The 23320-nt window shown below is 34.5% G+C and overlaps 1 protein-coding gene across 6 annotated transcripts in view; it reads right to left on the bottom strand.

Annotated features, from left to right (window-relative positions):
* Positions 1 to 6293: 6293 nt before the first annotated feature.
* Positions 6294 to 23320, bottom strand: part of ZFYVE16 (zinc finger FYVE-type containing 16) — a 56636-nt gene continuing 39609 nt past the window's right edge. For all 6 annotated transcript variants that reach the window (XM_067731119.1, XM_067731113.1, XM_067731116.1 and 3 more), the window contains 4 exons: positions 14425 to 14587; positions 13389 to 13494; positions 12247 to 12414; positions 6294 to 9059 (listed from right to left, as the gene is read on the bottom strand). In XM_067731119.1, coding sequence (XP_067587220.1) covers positions 8898 to 9059; positions 12247 to 12414; positions 13389 to 13494; positions 14425 to 14587 — 599 coding nt within the window. In that variant the 3' untranslated portion in view covers positions 6294 to 8897. The remainder of the gene's footprint in view (positions 9060 to 12246; positions 12415 to 13388; positions 13495 to 14424; positions 14588 to 23320) is intronic.

Genomic DNA, 23320 nt, shown 5'->3' with positions numbered 1-23320 from the left:
GTATTCTCTGGATTTTCTCAAGCTCAATCGAAATGATTTCTTGAGTTTCAGAAAGCACTAAATTTTAATAACTTCATTGACCTTAAAAAAAAAATCTTTCTTGAGATATACAATTGATTGGCTTGAATTTGATCTGCATTTCCTAATGATACAAAATGTTATACATTTAAAGGGTACAATTCAGTGTAGTCACAGAATTGTGCAACCAGCACACCATCAATTTTAGAACATTTTCATCATCCAAAGCAGTCACTCCCCTTTCTCCCCAACCTTAAGGAACCACTAATCCACTTTCTGTCTCTATGGATTTGCCCATTCTGCACATTTCATTTAAATGGGATCATAGAGTATCCAGTGTTTTGTGACTGGCTTCTTTCACTTAGCATAATGTTTGCGAGGTTCATGTTGTAGCATGTATCAGTACTTTATTAAATTTTTTTGTGGCCAAATTTCCATTATTTGCATATACCACATTTATTTGTCTATTCATCAATGGATGGACTGTTGCATTGTTTCCATTTTTGGCAACTAATGAATTTTGGCTGCTATAAACATTCTTGTACAAATTCTGTGTGGAATTATGCAGATGTATTTCTCTTGGGTATATACGTAAGAGTGGAATTGCTGGTTCATATGGTAACTCTATGTTTAACTTTTTGAGGAAGTGTCAAACAGTTTTGCAAAGCAGCTACATACAACATTTTACATTCCCACCAGCAATGTATGAGGGTTCCAATTTCTCCACATCCTCACCAATACTTGTTATTATCTGTTTATTTGTTTAATTATAGCCATCCAAATGGATATGAAGCAACATCTCATTGTGGTCATTATTTGTATATCGCTAGTGACTAATAATGTTGAACATATTTTCAAGTGCTTATTGGCTTTTTATATATTTTCTTTGGAGAAGTGTCTATTCAAATTATTTGCACATTTTTAAAAGTAGGTTATTTGTGGAGGTTTTGTTGAATTGTAAAAATTCTTTATAAAGTCTGACTACAAGTCCCTTAACAGATATATGATTTACAAATATTTTCTTCCATTTTGCAGGCTGTCTTTTCACGTTCTAGATCGTATCAGTTGCAGTACAAAAGTTTCTATGGCCTATTGATAACCGTATTAGGTCAATATTTTCATAGATTTTACAGTAACTGGCTCAATTAAAATTACTCTTCACTGTCCATTTTTTAGAACTACATAGTGGAATATGTGGCATGAGATAATGATGTCTAAGATTTGCTTGAAAATACTCCAGCAAAGAAATCAAGAGATAGATGAAGCAAAAGTGGAAAATCTTGGTAATTGTTGAATCTGAGGAGTGTTTAGGTTGGGTATGTAGAGTTTCATCATACCATTTTCTCTACTTTTGAGTGTTTGGAAAATTTTATAGCAAATATGTGTCTAATTACTTTTAATCTTTTTGCACAAAGGAAGGGTTGCATGTGTTAAGGGTATATGGTACACTGAAGAAAGATGTACAGAGCCTTATGAAGATCAGAATGTGAAAAATGGGCATTGACCTGATAGTTTGGAGCTGCTTTTGATGACATATTTAAAGAGGAATTAATGGTATAATATTAGCTCTGATTAACCCAATCTGGGTAGAGGTGGTGAGATTATGTGTATTAGAGGAGTGGAATAAGATGAGGTCATCTGTGGGTGACCTTTGATTCAGTACATACAATTCACTCTTGAATAAGAGTGTAGCTAGCCTTAGAATTTACTTTCCACTTAGCACTTAAATATATATATTAAATGCATATATTTTATAGTTTTCTGGCTTCTGTTTTGTTATTGACAAATTTTCTGCTAGCCCAGTTGCAAATTCCCGTAACTATAAAGCAGTCAGTTTTTACTCTCTGGTTGCCTCAAATTTCTTTTTAAATATGCCTACATTGATAGCTTCCACTTACTTTGATTCCTGTCCTGGATTTATTCTGCAGTTCAGCAGACAAAAGATGTTTAAATGTCTTCTGCCAAATTGGGAGTCTCTGCACTGGATTCCTACTTCCACATAAGTTAATGCTAAAACGGGATCCTACTAACTCCCTAAATTGTGATTAAAAACAAACAAAAGGCCTTCCCTGGTGGCGCTGTGGTTGAGAGTCCGCCTGCCGATGCAGGGGTTACGGGTTCGTGCCCCGGTACGGGAAGATCCCACATGCCGCGGAGCGGCTGGGCCCGTCAGCCGTGGCCGCTGGGCCTGCGCGTCCGGAGCCTGTGCCCCGCAACGGGAGAAGCCACAGCAGTGAGAGGCCCGCTTACCGCAAAACAAAAAAACAAAAAGAACAAAAAAAGCAAACAAAAAACTAATTTAATTCAATGAATTTTAAATGGCCCTCAGGCTTGAAGTTAAAGGGTTTTTGAGAATTGAGAATTTAATTACTTTATATCTTGGTTCCTTTAGCTGCTTAAATATTTTCTTTTTTAAGTTAACAAATCTGTCAGGCATTATTGCCACTCATCCAATTAGCTGTGTTTACTTACAGGGTTGAGTGAATCATGAAAACCCAGACTCACGGGATTTTGGAAGTTTTCAGCTAGCTTCTATGACACAAATATTAGACTTTTTGATATTGTCCTATATGTCCTCAAAGCTCTTCATTTTTTTCCACTTTTTTTTCTCATTGTTATTCAGACTGGATAGTTTCTACTCATGTATCTTCAAATTTACTGACTCTTCCATCCATCATCTCCAGTAATTTTTTTTACTGTATTCTTCAGTTCTAAAATTTCCATTTGGTTCTTTTTATAGCTTTGATTTCTTTGGTGAAGACTTCTATCTTTCCATTCATTTCAATAATGTTTAGCTTTGCTTTGTAGAACCTGATTAAATTAATTCTTTTTGTCTTCTTCTGATAATTCCAACATTTGGGTTACCTCAGAATTGGTTTTTGTTCATTGTCTTTTCCCTTGAGAGTTACTTAAGATTTCCCTAGTGTTTTGCATCTTGAATAATTTTTGATTATTTCCTGGATATTTTGAATATTATGACATTCTCAGTCCTGTTTAAATCTTCAGAAGAGTGTTTTTGTTTTGTCTTGTTTTAGCTGGCAGTCAATCCAGTTAGTTCACACCACACATCCTGGCCTGCTTTCTGTGGGCTATTGTTCCAAAAATTTAGTTCTCAGTGACTTTGCACTACCATTCTAATCTGCCCAAATTGTGCACCGCCCAGTGGCTAGTCTGAAACCTGGATAGTGAGCTATACTGTAGATCAGTTTTCAAAACCTTTGGCTGCTTCTGGTCAATTTCACACATGCACAGTGTGGAGGTGATCTCAGGATTTTATATACAAATTTAGAGGTTTCCTTTCTTCAATTCCCTCCTATCAATGATCTTCCCCACACTCTCTGGTTCTAAGATCACCCCTTCTTGGTGTTCTGGCTAGAAGGCAGAGCTTTAGCTTCCCCACAACATTGCTAGTGTTCTGCCCTGCACTGACTGCCACCATTGCATAGTGGGTAGAGAGGGGGGTGCTGCCTTTTTGCTGTCTCTAGATTAGGTAGGGCAGGGAAAGTCCACATTGCCCCATAGGGTTTACATATGGTAGGGAGGGAGGGGTGCTGCTGTTTTTCTGCAGCTCTCCTGGAATAAGGTAAGTAAATTCAAAAGGATTCTGTCTCATAGTCCCCCAACCCCCTTCTCTGTCCTCTGACTAGAGAGAGCAGACTGTTCCTTGGACTCTGTGCCAGCTGGCAGTTCCTGTTTTAAAGTGCCTATGTGTAGATCCCTTTTTATTTATTCTGTTTGGAATTTCTTTAACTTCTTGAATCTGTAGTCATGTATTTCATCAATTTTTAAAAGCCTACATTATATCTAAAAGTATTTGTTCTGTTCTACCCTCCCCTCTCCTTCTGCAGCTAATTAAGCAGATGTTGGGAATTCTCACTGTATCCTCTATATGTTTCCTGATTTTTCCATCTTTCCATCTTTTTATTTCTCCATGCTGCATTCTGGATAATTTCTCCTGATCTATATTCTAGTTTATAAATCCTTCCAATTGGTTATATTCTGTTCTGCCTTTAAACCTATTTACTGAGTTTTAAAGTTCAGTTTTTATATATTCTTGCAACATTTGTATTTAGTTACTTCCCAAATTAGTTCCATCACTTTTTAGTTTCCAATTCTCTACAGGTATTTGACACTTGACTTTATTTCTTTAAACACAGAAAGCATAAATGTAATACCTAAGACTATATGAATTTAACTGTTCTACTAATTCTTGCCTCTGGAATCTAGTTTCCTTATGTGCCTGTTTTTTTGGTTTGTTTTGGTTTGTGTGTTGGGGGGGGGACCACCTTAAAGCAAGTCAAATGCTTAAGAGTCTTTGGGTGATGTAGGCAATTCTAAACTTGGCTACAATTTTACATAATTTATATTTCTGATTCATCCTCATCTAAAGGCCGAAACCCTTTGAGGGAGTCTCAGCCTACTGTGGGGAAGTTCTTCTGTTAGATTCACAATTCCTGTTAGATTCACCATCTTGTGTGGGCCTTGAACTTTGATATCTGTCCCCCTTACCCCATTAGGCTGTCATATTAGGGCCCCATGCTCACTTCTCTTTTTCTCTTTACTTTTGGACTGGGTGTTCCATACTGTCTTAAAAATCTCTTTGATGTTTTAAGATGCCTTTTTGTATTTTAATCAGCTTTGGTTGTTTTTATCAATGGCATAGCTCTAAATATCCTAACATGCAATTTCCAGAAACAGGAAGTTTCCCGCAATTGCATCTTTGTCCCTACATGGCCAAACCCTACTCTTTCTCTTGGTATTCTCTGTACTTAACACATACTACTTGTGGAATGGAATCCATAAATGTTGATAAGAACTATGCTTAATTTTTTCAGAGCAATTAATCTTTTTATTATTTTTTTAGAAATTTGTACTTATAGCTGCTCTAAGATATAGGTATCTTGTTTTAGTTAGCTAATATTAGTTGCTTCATGTAATAAACCACCAGAAAATTTAGCAGCTTAAAACAACAGACATTTATATCTGAGATTCAGAAATCTGAGAAAGGCTTAGTTGGGTGATTCTCATGAGGCTACAGTCAAACTGTGGCTGGGGCTGCAGTCTGAAGGCTTGACTGGGTTGGAGGATCCCCTTCCACTTGCCTGGCAGCTGGCTTCCCCAAGAATGAGTGACTCAATAGAAAGAGAAGGAGAAAGAGAAGGAGACAGGCAGACAGGGAGGGAGAGGTGGGGAGACAGGGATGAAATGAAGAGAGTGAGTGGGGAGAAATACACCAAAGATGGCAACCATAGAACCTTTTATAACATAATATTGGAAATGACATCCCATCCCTTCTTCCATATTCTGTTGGTCACAAAGACCAACAGTGGTACAGTGTGGGAGGTGACTACACAAGGGTGTGAATAACCAAGAGGCAGGGATCACTGTGGGCTATCTTGGAAGCTGACGAGCACCTTATTTTACCAAAAGAACAAAAAAAGAAAGAAAAAAAACACTTTACTATATTCGGAGGTTCATAATAAAGCTCTTGAATTAGAACTATTTCTTCATTTGTAAAAAGCATGAAAATATAGCTGTAATTTTTATCAATGCAAATTCAGAAAATGTTTCCCAAAAGGTGTTAAATATTAAATTGTGTATCATTCCAAGCTAAATCTAAAACACAGAATATAAAGAGAAGATTTAAAACTACTAAAAATCTGATGTAAAACAAAACAAAAAGAACACCAATGTCAAGTGGTAAAAGATAAATTTAGATGGCGAGGCTTAGTGTTGGGTAGGAAAAAAAATAAAGGTTTTAAATATAGCTCAAATAAAAAATAACATTCCAAGTATTTTCATAAAAAATTGTTATGAGAAAAACAATCCTCCTATGGAAACATATGGTCATAATTCCAGTAATGGATTTTCTTCTTGCTTTTCTGCCATTAAGATTGCTTTTATCAATTACACAGTGGTTGGAGAAGCAGTGAAAACTTTAAGATTCTAAATAGAAGCCACATAAATCAAAGTAATTGAGGAGATGACACTGTGTTCTTCAGTGTAAACAGCACACTATATTTTGTATAAAAAATGAGGGGAGATAATAAAAATATATTTGCTGCTACTGCACCTAAACCTTGGAAAGATACACAATAATAAAAATCACTTCTTATTGAGATTGGAGAGTGAGAAGAACAAGGTAGATGCATACAAGGTGGGCAGTAAGACATATTAAGTTTTTAACATTTCTTTCTGATTTTTGAATGTTTATATATTACACATATGAAGCATTTTTCTTTAATCACAAAGAAAAAAATTAAAACCTAGGACTGTTTAGAGGTTTCTGGTTTATTTCAAGATATTTTCTCTTTAAAATTTGAGTCAAGTTATCAAAGTTATATTACTATTAAAAAAAGAAGAGTTGTATTCTTTACTTATAAAACAATATTTAAATCTAGGCTGTTATAAACTTAGGCAATTGAGACACCATAGTCAGGCTACTACTTTTATGATTAAATTATGATTTTTATGATTATGACTTTTATGATTAAATAAGGTAAGATATTCACACAACACAGAAGACTCTTTAAAGTAAATTGCCTTAAAAGGGAAAGTTGAATGTTTTGACATATTACTGACTCTTCAGATTTTCAGCTCTTGCCTAGACAAGTTTAACGCCCACACCTTCTCATTATTAGTATGGCTATCCTCCTGAATTGTTTTCCAACCAGCTACTTAGAAGTCATATCTCTATTTTAGCAATTACTTTTACTTTGTTAATTATCTGCTTCACACATTCATCTCCAAGAGGGAAAGAACTATTTTATTCATCTTTCAATCAATGAAGACTACTAAAGTGCTCTGCATATAGCAAGCATATATGCATATACTAAGTCTGCTGGATTGCTGCAAAAGCAAATGGGCTAAATTTTACTTAATATTTCAAAATTCTGGAAAGACAGTATTCTTAAAAGGCATAGACCAAAAATAGATCATTGCAGACTGAGTACAAAGAACCATTCTATTTCTTCACCTTTAAAAAAATTAAAATTTTAAATTATCAATGGGAAGAACATGACCAAATGCATTCAGAAACATATTGTACATCTACAAAGAATACTTTAGAATGTGCCTCCAAAGGCACAGTAACTCCAATTTTCATTAAATTTAGAGACTTTAGGGAAACAAATCCAAAGCTATCCCATCATGGGAAAAGTCCTCTACCTTCTGGTTATTTTAAAGTAACTTCAGTATTCATAGATTGTGCCCTTAACTTATACTGCAAAATAAACAAAAATATAAAGAAAACAAATTGAGTTAGATATGCAATTGCTTATGATGTCAACAAATTTCACAAGTTATTACATCATGTTGCTTAATTTTATTTAATGTCTGCAACATTTTACATTGTTTATGAAGTAGTTACTTCCAAAAGACTGATATTTTCCTCCATGCTGTGTCTTTGGCTAGTACGACAGATGTGATTCAGTAGGAATCATATGACCAAACTGATTCAAATTCTCAGTTTTTTCCTAGACTGAGACCTAAGAACCTGAGTTATAACCCTGACTTCATCTTCAGGTTGAGATGCTTCATAAATACTTTCTTAAAACAGGGCTATTTAGTGTAGTTTCTTTTTCTTGAGACACAGGAGTGTTTTTGATACAAAAACATATATATTCCACATTAGAATAAAAAAAGCATTAAAATAATGATTATTATTTTAAATAACTTAAATGACAGGATTAACTAAAATATGACCATTACTTTTTTAACACAACGTACTTTAAAAATTTTTTTCTATTTGAAGTAAAGAAGAAAGTTCTGTAACAGTTTCAAATACATAGAATTTAACTTATGTTAATATCCTGTTATAAAAAATAACTACCATATAAAGAATTTAAAATATGCAAAAGTAAGTAGTTCATTAAAATTTATACTTAATACATTGGTGTCAATGAAAATATGTAGACTTGCCAAGAAACTTTCAAGGTTTAAAGGAGAAGTTAAAAAAACACCTGTTTCAGGCTTCATTTATTGCTACATAATGACTACTTCAAGGGTCATCTGGCCTGTCGTCAATCACTCTTAGAAGTGGTATATACAGTGGTATACTTTGGAAGGAAAGGAGGAAAAATAATGCACTGCAATACAAAAATATTACCTATTTATAAATTATTAAAGATTTATAAAACACATACCAAATCACATGTTCTTGCTATAAAAACAATATACTTAATTATAGAAGCACAAAATCCTGAAGCACCCACAGTTACTTTAAGAATACCCATTTAATAAAGAGAAAACCATATATGTATATATAAAATAATAATTTGAAAAGAAAAAAGGCAAAATTCTGATTTTAATGCAAACAATCAGTTTATCTAATCATGGAGGTAGGTCTCCACTCCAATTATACAAATAAGTTATCTGCCTTATTCAAAGAATTACCATATTAAGTCTAAGATCTGGAAACTGGTCTGTGCCATTGAAATACATTTTTAACAGACTTTAGAAACCAGTAATTTAACTGGCATATAAACAAAAAAGGTAGTTCCTTCACAAGCTTACATCTGAAAAGAGCCTTCATTAAAATCATTCTTGGCATAAAGAGGTATACCTAAGTGCAGGTACTTTGGCTTAGCATTTAAATAACACAGTTAAATGCTACAAATTTTTTAAAGACAGAAGAAATCCTTGTCTTTTTCAGTACTTGTAAAGTGTAAAGCTTCAAAAACTGTGGATCTCTTAAATTTTTGGAGATTTAAATATTGTGCTAATGATTTTTAAAAGATCATTCCTGCCTAAAAAGCAAAGCTTACATGTTTCAAACATCAAACATATTTACTTTTAGTGTCTGTGGCATTTCAGCTTTAGTGCTGGAGTTAGTTTTAACAAATCAGTTTGCAATATATAATACAACTCACGTCCTTTCACTAAAAAAGATTTTCAATAATAAAAAATACTAATTCTATTTCTAATGGTAAACTAGTAGAGTTGGAGGTCCCACCGTGGATCACAGGGATTAGAGCACTATCAAGATCATTTAGATAATGCTGAGGAAGAAGTTGGCCTTCGGATCCTGCCTGAAATTCAACCTGGAAAAAAAAAATCTTGATGAGTCAACCCTAGAAAGTGAGCAATCTTGTTTTGTTCAGCAGATGAATATAAAACTATTTAAGAATATCATTCAATTTAAGCATGTTAAGAAAATACTTGATATTTTGTTCATAAAATAATGTTTTACATTTTCCTTTATTTCTTCTACTACATAAATTATAATTGTCCCTTCCACAGATACTATGAAAATAAAATTGCCACTACTTCATACTTCAGGTTTCTTCTCAATGAACATGTAAACACATTGGCAGACCAAGGGTTTGAATAATTGTCAACATGATTTAAATAAAGACCCCATGGTATTTAAAAAAAGATCTACTTAAAAATATTTTGAATTTATCATAAAATAATATTTGAATTTAATTTTGCTGGTGAAAATTACATTTTAATACATATGACTAAAATAATTAACAATGCTTACTCAAGTAATTATCAGGTGCTTCCTTGAAAAAGGAAATTTTAATAGTGAGATAAAAATGTAAGTTCTTTTTTCCAATAAGAACTGTAACACATCCTGCCTGAAGAAGAGCAAACCTTCAACATATGAAATTGTTCATGTTAAGATTAACCATTCTGGGACTTCCCCAGTGGTCCAGAGGTTAAGACTCCGCGCTTCCATTGCAGGGGGCGTGAGTTCGATCCCTGGTCGGGGAACTAAGATCCCACATGCAGCGTGGCGCCGCCAAAAAAAAAAAAAATAAAGATTGACCATTCTAATGAACAACCTGGACTGAAATCTATTATATTGGATGTGAGAAACAGTTAAAAAGGCACATTAAAATACTACTGGATTGGAACTTCCCTGGTGGTGCAGTGGTTAACACTCCATGCTCCCAAGGCAGGGGGCCCAGGTTTGATCCCTGGTCAGGGAACTAGATCCCACATGCCGCAACTGAGTTCACATGCCACAACTAAGGCGCCCACGTGCCACAACTAAGGAGCGTGCCTGCCGCAATTAAGGAGCTCATGGGCTGCAACTAAGACCTGGCACAACCAAATAAATAAATATTTTAAAAAAATACTAGTGGAGTACCACTTTTCACCTATCAAATTGGCAAAGTTCAAAAGTTTGATTATATACTGCTTTGATAAGGATGTGAGAGAAAGAACACTCTCATAAATTGTGGTAGAAATATAAATTGTCATAACCTCTATTTGAGACAATATGGTAATATCTATTGAGTACATACTTGGACCCGGCAATTCTACTTCTAGGAATATTTCTTATATACTCACACTTATGCAAAAGCAAAATATTGTGGATACCTTAAATATCAACCAGGACATACCAAACATGCATAAGCACTAAATAAATTATGGTACATTTATATAATCAACTACTACTGTGCAACTTTAAAAAGAATACGTAGTTAAATGAAATATCTCTAAGATATATTAAGTTAAAGAAGCACTGTTAAAAAAAAAGTGAGAAGAGAACAAAAAGAACGTACAAACTTAATTGCTCATACATGCAAAAAAGTACAAAGAATACATAGAAATGGATAACATTTGACTGCCTGACCAAGAAGGGAGAATGAGGGGGAGTATGGAAGTGGACTGAAGGGTTAGGAGTCAAGGGTAGGAAGGCGATCTTTCCAGGGCTATTACCTGATGCAACTCTACTGGGAACCATTTACATTGTAGCCTGGAGTTAATATCTCCAGAGGTCACCAATTAAATAGAGTACTGTGTGAATGTTGCTCTCTAGCATGTTTAATGAGGTGGTCCCGGTATATATATATTTGTGAGATAATAGAAAATATATATTGGTCTCTGACCCCAGTTCCTGGCATAAAGCTCCTAAAACCCTTGTCATTTCCTAAGTGATAAGAATACCAGTAACATCTCTTATTCTAATATTTATCTTTGATCCCATCCCTGACACAGGGCTCCTAAAAAAGTTGTGAATTCCTGAGTGATAAGAGACGAAGGAGCATCTTTTGTTCTTTTGAGTCAACTCTGGATGGGCTCCTAGATAGGGGCTGGTCACCAGAAAGACCAAGCCCATGATTAGAAGTTTTAAATTTCCAGCCCTACCCCTCATTCTCCAGAGAGGGGAGCGGGGCTAAAAACTCAGTTAATAATTGATCATGCCTACATGAGGAAACCTCCATAAAATCTCAGTAGAAGTGGGTTGAGAGAGCTTTCAGGCTGGTGAATACATCCACACTGGGAGGGTGACGCACCCAACTCCGTGGAGACAGAAACTCCTGCTCAGGACTCTACCAGACCTTGCCCCATGTATCTCTTCATCTGGCTGTTCATCTGTATAGCCTTTAATGAACTGACAGACATACGCAAATGTTCCCCTGAGTTCTGTGAGCCGCTCAAGCAAGTTAATTGAACCCAAGGAGGAGGGGGTCATTGGAAGCTCTGATCCATAACTGGTTGGTCAGAAGCACAGGTGATAACTGACTGATATATGAAGTGGGGGAGGAGGCAGTCTTGTAAGAGCTGTAGGATCTGATGCTATCTCCAGGTAGATCAAGTCAGAATTAAGTTGAATTCTTAGACACCCTGCTTGTGTCTGAGAATTGCTTGCTGGGGTGGGGGAAAGCCTCCACACATCTGGTGAGCAGAAGTGTTTTCAGTGAGTAGTGAAAGAGACACACAGGAAAGACATAGAAGGGAAGAAATAGGTTTTTCCCTACATGGGAGGAAAAAACTGAAAATTTCCCTTTTTTAACATTTTTAGACTTTTGTAATTTTAAGTCACATGAATATAGAATTTAGTCAGCATAATTAAAAACCCTACTTATCAAGCAGGAATGTTGTGGAGCAGGGGTCAGCAAACTATGGCCTGTGGGCCAATGTGGCCCACCAACTGTTTTTGTAAACAAAGTTTCACTGGAACACAGCTAAGCTGTTTAGTTTACATACTGTCTACAGCTGCTTTCACACTATAATGGCACAGTTAAGTAGTTGTGAAAGAAATCTGACAGACCGCAATGCCTAAATTATTTACTGTCTGACCAAAAAGAGTTTGCTGGCCCCTGCTGTGGACAGTAAAGGAGATAATGTACAGGAAGTGTGTACCGAACATTAACGTTCAACAAACTTTAGTTCTCTTCAGTGATCTCAAAGTAAAAGGTTAAAGAAAAACTTTGGATTATTTTAATATAAGATATATTCATTTCAAAAAGACATCACAAAAACATGCCTCACCATATCCGTGTCAATGGAAACTCTGAGGCCAATTTTATTTATCCCATTACTCTTTAGAGTTTTCAGGTGAGGGCACAGTGCAGCACTACAAGCCATGGCTATTTCTTTTGCAAACTGATAACGAGTTGCTGAAATAGATAAATCCTGGTCCTTTAGAAAGTAGAACACCTGAAATGTATTTAATTAGGAAACAAGTCATGATTAAGATTAGAAGTAGCTTTAAAAATGCAAAAATTGCTACCTTCAATTCAACTTTATGAATAAAATTCCAATGTTAGTGCCATGAAATTCACTAGTTAGGAATATTATATAGTGTGTGTCTACATATATATATATATATACACATACATATATATATATATACACACTATATAGCCTGATCTATAGTATAAGTAAAAACTTAAAACCAAAGATTAGGGAATATGGGAATGACTTAGCTATTTTTGCCTAAAGTTAACTTGTAGCAACAAAAGCTTTGTTAACTCGGTTTAAAGAAGGGTACTAATGAGCCCACCCTATAAGATCACCATCCCATAAGGACATCTTAATGAAGTTAAGATCAAACAAAGAAATAATGTTCTATAATTTCTATACCCTCTATAGTTTCTATCTTCTACATGTGTAGAATCACAAAGAATACCTAAGAAATCAGTAACATTGATTGTCTGACCCAGGAGGTAGAGTGAGGGGGAGAATGGAGGTAGACTAAGGGGCTGTGAGGCTACAGTTTCATATTCTCTTATTTTTAAAAAACTGGAACATGCAAAACTAACTTTCATATGTGAGTGCTGATTATAAACTGATATCTATAAAATATTTTATTTTTTGTAAAATAAGAGAAAAATGAAAACACCATGGTCAAATAACATGTTATTGTACAAACAAAGATGGCAATGCCGTGAAAACTTAACTGTGAGCTGACAGGCAGTACCACCATACAATAACCTGAAATGATCCTATGGAAATGCAAATCTGGTGTATATAAGGCAGTCTGGGGTGGAGATATGTGTGTCTCAAGGTGTAATGAAAGTGTAATACGCTGCACTTAAACATTCAGAGGTTAAGTACTGCGAAATCTCCAAATTAACAAAAACATATCCAAACACAGCATGTAAATGGAAGGAAACGTCTTTCTAAGTTACCTCAGTACACTTTACAGTCTTCTCATCAGTTTCAAAATCTGCTTCCAGTTTTATTTTTTCACTTGGAAATCCTTGTAATGATATTCCATCCACTGAACTAATAACACTGCAGAATAAAATATAATAGAACAGATTTATTTAATACCAAAGTACTTTCTATGAAGTAAATTATTAGACTTGAACAAATGGAATGAGGATAAAAATTATGAAAGCTATAAATTTAAAGCAGCAGTAAGACATCTCAATTATACAAAAAATAATTAAAACTTAGCTCATATTCGTTTACCAAGATTTCTTGATTGTGTAGCAAATTATATCTACTTTTTCATATGCCCAATTCAGACCTGAGGTTTAAAATACCTTAGTCTCCTAACAGAAAAGCTGTCTCATGAATTGCAAAACTCTATTTTGGAATCCTTCAGCATTAGCCCTTCTCTTCCTTTTTTGCTCCAGATCTCTTAGCCAGTCTCCAAAAAAGAAAGAAAATGGGTAACTAAAGAGAGGAGGGAATAGCAGTAATATTCTGTAAGGCCTCTAATGTACATATTATTGAATTCAGTTGTTTGCATTTACAGTGGATCAATATAAAACAGAATAAACACCCAAAGGGAATCCATTACTTATTTGATAAAAATAATCCTAAGATAATTCCATGAAAATACATATCTGGTATATAAAAGGCAGTCTGGGGGGGGGAAATATGTGTGTGCCTCAATGTACCATATAACAGACAAAGTATCTTGTCTTTCTCAGACCTGGCATCAAGCCTACACTGCTACACAATGTGTATCATTTGCCCCCTCCCAAACTGTCCACCCTTTAATAGTTTACAGCATCCTGGCTAAGAAAACACACATGATGCTGGTTAGGTACATTTTTGAAAAACCCAGACTGCATTTATTAATTAGAGTATATGCATTTAAATTAATGGTATTATTCTATATTTATTTATAAAATATTTAATTTTGTTAACAGGATGTTTTTATCCTTTCTCCTCCATCAAATCAATTACATTTTGGTAACAAAAAATTCCTACCCTTTGTTTCCTTTTTCTTCAGAATCTACCCAGCAGATGTCCACATATTCTCTCATGTCTACAGCATCAACTTTCCCACATGTAATTTTAAAGTCTTTTTGTTCTCGTAGAGCTAGCCGTAAGCCATCCATGGTCTCTGGAGTTATTTGTACCATTAAGCCATCTAAAAATGAGAGTTATGTTTCACATTTCTTTTACTGAATATAAATTTATATGTCTAAGCCATAAATTTTGCTATCAAAATATGTTCCATGCAAGTTTTAGACCATCTATTAAATCATCTTGATGGTTGTTTTCTGTTAGGGAATATGAAAAATATTTCACAGTGTTAAGGATTCTTTTTTTTTTTAATGGTTAAACAAATAAAGGTGAGAACTTCCACTTCTGGCTATGATGAAATAATGATGCCAAACTGCCCTTTCATTATGGTAACCAACCATAAAACTAGACAAAATGTATGAGGCAATTGTTTTCAGGTTCTGGACAACAGGAAGTACAATACCATGGTCCCTACAGGAAAACTCAGTAGGTGAGCCCATAACTGCCCAGGCTCTCTGCTTGGGGACAATTTCTGCATGGTGACCAGTAAGCCTACAATTGCTCTACTGGGCTGAGAAGTCAGAGATAAGACTTTAGGGAAACCTGAAATCTGTGGTCAAGACACTAAAAAGGGGAGCATCAGGAGACTGTGTTCAAGGACTTTTTGAGTCCTTGGACCAGAACTGAGAACACATTAATAGAGTGACCCTAGATGAGGCATAACAGAAAATGGCTATTATATGGTTGGGAACAGAACAGAGATAATAGAAGTCAAGCAATGTTAGGGGATATTGGTAGTCTAGACCAACCAAAATACACATTAGCACCTCATTAACCTGAACTGCGCAATGCCAAATCAAAGCTCTTACAAAATCTACAGGCAAAACAGATTTGGAGAATGAGTCCTGCCAGACTGTAAACACCTTAGGATATCCATAGATCCATCTGTTAAAAAAAATAAAAAATAAAGACTACACAAGCTCAGGGTAAGCAGACATAAAATGCCTGCTTAAACATAAATAAGCCTTCTTCAGCAAAAAAATCCCTTTAAAAAAGCTAAAAGAATCTAAAGTCTCTAAAGCATATCAATAATAACAGTACAAAATAAAAAATTACCAAAGACAGGAAAATGTGAGCCCCTATAAAACTGAAACTAACCATGAGATGGCCAAGACACTGGAATAAACACAAAAACACTTTAAAATATCTATTCTAAAATATACTCAAGGACCTAAAGGAAAACACATTTAAAGAATGAAAAGCAAATACTGGTTAAATGTATAAACAGATTTTTAAAAATCTGAACAGAGAAATAAAACTGGAAAGCCCCCCCCCCCAAATTCTATAACTGAAAAAGTATAATCCAACTAAAATAGAAACCTTAATGGATAGGCTTAATAGTAGATTGAAGATGGCAAAAGAATCAGAGAACATAAAGAAAGGTCAACAAAAGTGATCAAATCTGAAGAACCCAGAGAAAAATGAAGAAATATAAAAAGAGCATCAAAGACCCTTGGGATGGTATAAAACAGTCTAATACAGATATGGATTACATATACATAGATAGACTATCTCCCAGAAGGAGAAGAAAGATCAGGACATTTTAAAAAATGGTAAGAAATTCCCCAAATTTGATGAAAAATATTGACACACACATCCAAGGAGTTCAATAAATGCCAAATAGGATAAATACAAAGAAAACCACATTGAGGCACACCACTGTAAAACTGGTGAAAACCAAAGATAAAGAGGCTATCTTGAAAACAGACTGAGGAAAAGGGCACATTAAATACAAGGAAACAAATATAAAAACTATTACTGACTCTTCACTAGAAATAATGAGGGCCAAAAGACAATGAAATGACATCTTTAAAGAAAATAAAGACTTTCAAAGCAGAATTTTATATCTAGCAAAAATACCCATAAATAATGAGAATGAAATAAAGACAGCTTCAGAAAAATGAAAAGCAAGACAACATTAGATAAATGAAAGCCAGCCAACTTGTATTAAAAAAAATACTAATGACTTCTTGGTGTCTGCTCCATGTAAAGAGCTTGGAACTTGTCACTTCCATCCTCACAACAAGAAAAAAGCTGAACAATAAAATACCTAGGAATAAACCTAACTTCTATTCAACATAATACTGGAAGTCCTAGCCACAGCAATCGTACAAGGAAAAGAAGAAAAGGTATTGAAATTGGAAGGAAAGAGGTAAAATTGTCATTATATGCAGATGACATGATACTCTATATAGAAAACTCTAAAGACTACACACAAAAACTATGAGAACTGATAAACGAATTCAGCAAGGTAGCAGGCTACAATATTTACGGAAATATTTTGCATTACTTTAAACAAACAAATATCAGAAAGTAAAAAAAAAAAAAAAAAAAAAAAAAAACTTTAAAAATCGTATAAGGAAAATACCTAGGAATAAACCTGACCAAGGAGGTGAAAGACTTACATGCTGAGAACCATAAAACATTGATAAAGGAAACTGAAGATGATTCAAAGAAATGGAAAGATATCCCATGCTCTTGGATTGGAAGAATTAATATTGTTAAAATGGTCATAGTATCCAAGGCAATCTACAGATTTAATGTGATCCCTATCAAATTACCCATCACATTTTTCACAGAACTAGAACAAATAATCCTAAAATTTATATAGAACCACAAAAGACCCAGAATTGCCAAAGCAATCCTCACAAAAGAACAAAGCTGGAGACGTAAGCCTCCCAGACTTAAGATAATACTACAAAGCTACAATAATCAAAACAGCGTGGTATTGGCACAGAAACAGACATATGGATCAATGGAACAAAAGACAGAACCCAGAAATAAACCCACACACCAACAGTCAATTAATCTTTGACAAAGGAGGCAAGAACGTACAATGGAGAAAAGACAGTCTCTTCAACAAGTGGTGTTGGGAAAGCTGGACAATCTCATGTAAATCAATGAAATTAGAACACTTCCTCACACCATATAAAAAGATAAGCTCAAAGTGGTTTGAAGATCTAAATATAAGACATGACACCATAAAACTCCTAGGAGAGAACATAGGCAAAACATTCTTGGATATAAATCATAGCAATATTTTCTTAGGTCAGTCTGCCAAGGCAAAAGAAACAAAAGCAAAAATTAACAAATGGGACCTAATCAAACTGAAAAGCTTTTGCACAGCAGGGAAGCCATAAACAAAATGAAAAGACAACCTACAGAATGGGTGAAAATATTTGCAAATGATGCAATGAAGAGTTAATTTCAGAAATATCCAAACAGTTCATACACCTCACTTTCAAACAAACAACCCAATCAAAAAATGGGCAGAAGACATAAATAGACATTTTTCCAAAGAAGACATACAGATGGCCAACAGTCACATGAAAAGATGCTCAGTATCACTAATTATTAGAGAAATGCAAATCAAAACTACAATGAGATCACCTCACACAAGTCAGAATGGTTATCATCAAAAAGTTTACAAATAATAAATGCTGGAGAGGGTATGAAGAAAAGGGAACCCTCCTAAACTGTTGGTAGGCATGTAAATTGGTACAGCCGCTATGGAAAACAGTCTGGAGGTTCCTTAAAAAACTAAAAGTAGAGCTACCATATGATCCAGCAATCCCACTCCTAGGCATATATCCAGAAAAGATGAAAACTCTAATTCAAAAAGATATATGTACCCCAATGTCCATAGCAGCAGTTTATAATAGCCAAGACATGGAAGCAATCTAAGTATCCATCAGATGAATGGGTAAAGAAGATGTGGGGGGTGTGTGTGTGTGTGTGTGTGTGTGTGTGTATACACACACACACAATGGAATATTACTCAGCCATAAAAAGAATGCAATATTGCCATTTGCAGCAACATGGATGGACCTAGAGATTATCATACTAAGTGAAGTCAGACAGAGACAAATATATGATATCACTTATATGTAGAATCTAAAAAATAATACAAATGAATTTATTTACAAAACAGAAACAGACTCACAGACATAGAAAATAAACTTATGGTTACCGAAAGGGAAAGGGAGGAGAGGGATAAATTAGGAGTATGGGATTAACAGATACACACTAATATAAATAAAATAGATAAAATAACATGGATTTACTATATAACACAGGGAAATATATTCAATATCATTTAATAACCTATAATGAAAAAGAATCTGTAAAAAAATATATATATACATATGAAAAACTGAATCACTTTGCTGTACACCTGAAACTAATACATTATTGTAAATCAACTATAATTCAGTAAAATTTTTAAAAATAAATTTAAAAAAATAAAAAGCTGAACAAACATAAAATGAACAACTCTTAGATCTATCAAAGAATTGATGTCCCAGGGCAAACTGCCGCCCTGAAAAAAGGAGCAAAATCAAAACCTACCACAACAACCCAACAAAAATAAAACATATTTCTCCTTACTTCTTATCACATATAATGTGATATAAGAAATATAATTGAATATATCACATTCCATCATCAGAAGACATATGGCACACAAAATGGAATCATAAACCTCACTTACTTTTAAAAGTTATTACTGAAAAACATGGATCTAGACAAGAACATTTACAATCACTGCTTCCACTGGAAGTACTAGCCAATAAACAAGAAAAATAAATTAAAAAGCCATAATGGCTGTAAAGAAAGAAGCAAAACTATCATTATTAATAAACTATCATTATTTATAGTTATAAAAAAACTCTAAAAGAGTCTATAGATAAATTATTTTAAATAATGTAAGCTTAGCAATATAGCTGGTTATAAGATAAAAACAGAGAAATCAATTAATTTCTATTTTCCAGCAACAAAAGATAAAATTTTTAATTTAAAAAGATATCCAAGAATACATTAAAAGGATCAGGTACCATGACTAAGGGGGATTTGTCCCAGGGATGCAAGGATTTTTCGGTATCTGCAAATCAATCAATGAAACACACAACATTAACAAACTGAAGAATAAAAACCATATGATCATCTCAATAGAGGCACAAAAAGCTTCTCACAAAATTCAAGATCCATCTATGATAAAAACTCTTCAGAATGTGGGCATAGAGGAAACATACCTCAACATAATAAAGATGCCACCAGAAAACTACTAGAGCTCATGAATGAATCTGATAAAGTTGCAGGATACAAAATTAATGTACAAAAATCTCTTGCATTTCTAGGCACTAACAACAAACTATCAGAAAGAGAAATTAAGGAAATAATCCCATTTACAACTGCATCAGAAAGAATAAAATACCTAGGAATAAACCTACCTAAGAAAGTAAAAGACCTGTACTTGGAAAACTGTAAGACACTGATAAAAGAAATTGAAGATAACACAAACAGATGGAACACAGATATACTGTGTTCATGGACTGGAAGAATTAATATTGTTAAAATGAACATACAACCCAAAGCAATCTACAGATTCAATGTAATCCCTATCAAAATACCAAGGGCATTTTTCACATAACTAGAACAAATAATTTTTTAATTTGTATGGAAACACAAAAGACCCCAAAGAGCCAAAACTATTTTGAGAAAGAAAAACAGAACTGGATGAATCATGTTCCCTGACTTCAGACTATATTACAAACCTACAGTAATCAAAACAGTATGGTTCTGGCACAAAAACAAAACCATAGATCAATGGAATAGAATACAGCTCAGAAATAAACCCATGCACTTATGATCAATTAATCTACAACAAAAGAGGCAAGAATATTCGGTGGAGCAAAGACACTCTCTTCAATAAGTGGTGCTAGGAAAGAATGAAATTAGAACATTCTCTCACACCATGTACAAAAAAATAAAAAACTCGAAATGGATTAATGACCTAAATGTAAGATCAGAAACCATAAAACTCCTAGAAGAAAACACAGGCTGAACACTCTTTGACATAAACTGCAGCAATATTTTTTTGGATCTGTCTCCTAAAGCAAAGGAAATACAAGCAAAAATAAACAAACGGGAACTAATTAAACTTAAAAGCTCTGCATAGTAAAGAAAACCATTAGCACAACAAAAAGACAACTTACCAAATGGGAGAAAACATTTGCAAATGATATGACCAATAATGAGGTAATATCCAAATATATAAATAGCTCATACAACTCAACATCAAAAAAAAAAAAAAAAAACCTGATTAAACAACAGGGAGAACGGCTTCCCTGGTGGCGCAGTGGTTGAGAATCTGCCTGCTAATACAGGGGACACGGGTTTGAGCCCTGGTCTGGGAGGATCCCACATGCCACGGAGCAAGTAGGCCCGTGAGCCACAACTACTGAGCCTGCGCGTCTGGAGCCTGTGCTCCCCAACAAGAGAGGCCGTGATAGTGAGAGGCCCGCGCACCACAATGAAGAGTGGCCCCCACTTGCCACAACTAGAGAAAGCCCTCGCACAGAAATGAAGACCCAACACAGCAAAAATAAATTAATTACTTAATAAACTCCTACCCACAACATCTTCTTTAAAAAAAAAAAAAAAAGGGCAGAAGACCTGAATAGATGTTTTTCCAAAGAAGACACAGGATGGCCAATAGGCATGTGAAAAGATGCTCAACACTGTTAATCAGAGAAATGGAAATTAAATCCACATTGAGATATCACCTCACACCTGTCAGAATGGCTATCATTGAAAAGAACAGAAATAACAAATGCTGGAAAGGATGTGGAGAAAAGGGAACCCTCCTACAATGTTGGTGGGAATGTAAATAGGTGCAGCCACTATGGAAAACAAAATGGGGATTTCTCAAAAAACTAAAAACAGAACTACTATATGACGTAGCAATTTCACTCCTGCGTATTTATCCAAAAAAAAACCAAAACCACTAATTCAAAAAGATACATGCACCCCAATGTTCATAGCAGCATTATTTACAGTTGCCAAGCAACCTAAGTATCCAACAACAGACGAATGGATAAAGAAAATGTGGTGTATATATATATATATATATACACACACACAATGGAATACTACTTAGCCATAAAAAAGAATGATTTTGCGATTTACAACAACATGAATGGACTTGGAGGGTATCATGCCAAGTGAAATAAGTCAGACAGAAAGACAAATACTGTATCATATCACTTATATGTGGAATCTAAGAAATAAAACTAGTGAATATAACAAAAACTAAACTGACTCACAGATATAGAGAACAAACTAGGGGTTACCAGTGGGGAGAGGTAAGCAGGGAGGGGCGATATAGGGGTAGGGGATTAAAAAGTACAAACTAGTATGTAAAATGTGAATAAGATACAAGGATATAGTGTACAGCACAGGGAATATAGCCAATATTTTATAATAACTATAAATGAATATAACCTTTAAAACTTGTGAATCACTTTGTTGTACACCTGAAGTTTACATAATATTTTATATCAACTATACCTCAATAAAAAATAAATTTAAAAAATTATAATGGCATTTACATTACACTAAAATTGTAATAAGTAAATAAATAGATACCATTTACACCAGCAATAAAATCTATGAGGCACAGGAATAAATAAGAAATGATATTCAAAACCTATACAAAAACTATAAAATTTTATTGGAAATGAATATAAAATATTATGTAAATAAATTGAAGGTAGCCAATGTACATGGATAGAAACAATGAAAATAGAAAATATGCCAATTTTCTCAAAATTAAACTAGCAATATAATGCAATTCCAATAAAAAGTCCAATGGACCTTTTAGAATCTGACAAGTTGATCCTAAAATTAACATGATAAAACAAAGGGCTTAGACTGGCCAGAGCACTACTAAAATGAGGAATAAGGCATGTGTGTGGCATCAGAGATGGGAGGACTTCCTATAAAGCTATGTAACTGAGATAGTATGGAGGATGATATTAGTGAAAATGCAGACTAAGAACTTCCGAAAATACTCTACTCCATAAAAACAACAAGGAAACCGATAAAATGTCAGAAGAAACTTTTTCGAAACTCTGGAAATTAACCAAAGACCTGCAGCAATCTGGGGAGTATTTATAAAAAAAAAAACAGCAGGAGAGAAGCAAGGAGAATTACAATACTGCAGTCTGTGGAACAAAAACCACATTCACAGAAACACAGACAAGATGAAAAGGGAGAGGGCTATGTACCAGATGAAGGAACAAGATAAAACCCCAGAAAAACAACTAAATGAAGTGGAGATAGGAAACCTTGCAGAAAAAGAATTCAGAATAATGAAGATGATCCAGGACCTCGGAAAAAGAATGGAGGCAAAGATAGAGAAGATGCAAGAAACGTTTAACAAAGACCTAGAAGAATTAAATAACAAACACCTAGAGGAATTAAAGAACAAATAAACAGAGATGAACAATACAATAACTGAAATGAATAATACACTAGAAGGAATCAATAGCAGAATAACTGAGGCAGAAGAATGGATAAGTGACCTGAAGACAGAATAGTGGAATTCACTACCGCGGAACAGAATAAAGAAAAAAGGAATGAAAAGAAATGAAGACAGCCTAAGAGACCTCTGGGACAACATTAAATGCAACAACATTAGCATTATAGGGGTCCCAGAAGGAAGAGAGAGAGAGAAAGGACCCAAGAAAATATTTGAAGAGATTATAGTCAAAAACTTCCCTAACATGGGAAAGGAAATAGCCACCCAAGTCCAGGAAGTGCAGAGAGTCCCAGGCAGGATAAACCCAAGGAGAAACATGCCGAGACACATAGTAATCAAACTGACAAAAATTAAAGACAAAGAAAAATTATTGAAAGCAACAAGGGAAAAATGACAACATACAAGGGAACTCCCATAAGGTTAACAGCTGATTTCTCAGCAGAAACTCTACAAGCCAGAAGGGAGTGGCATGATATA

This window comes from Pseudorca crassidens, chromosome 3, assembly GCF_039906515.1.
Source record: "Pseudorca crassidens isolate mPseCra1 chromosome 3, mPseCra1.hap1, whole genome shotgun sequence".
NCBI classification, from domain to species: domain Eukaryota; kingdom Metazoa; phylum Chordata; class Mammalia; order Artiodactyla; family Delphinidae; genus Pseudorca; species Pseudorca crassidens.
The sequence above is the reverse complement of the archived record's forward strand: the minus strand, read 5'-3'. Positions and strand labels throughout refer to the sequence as shown.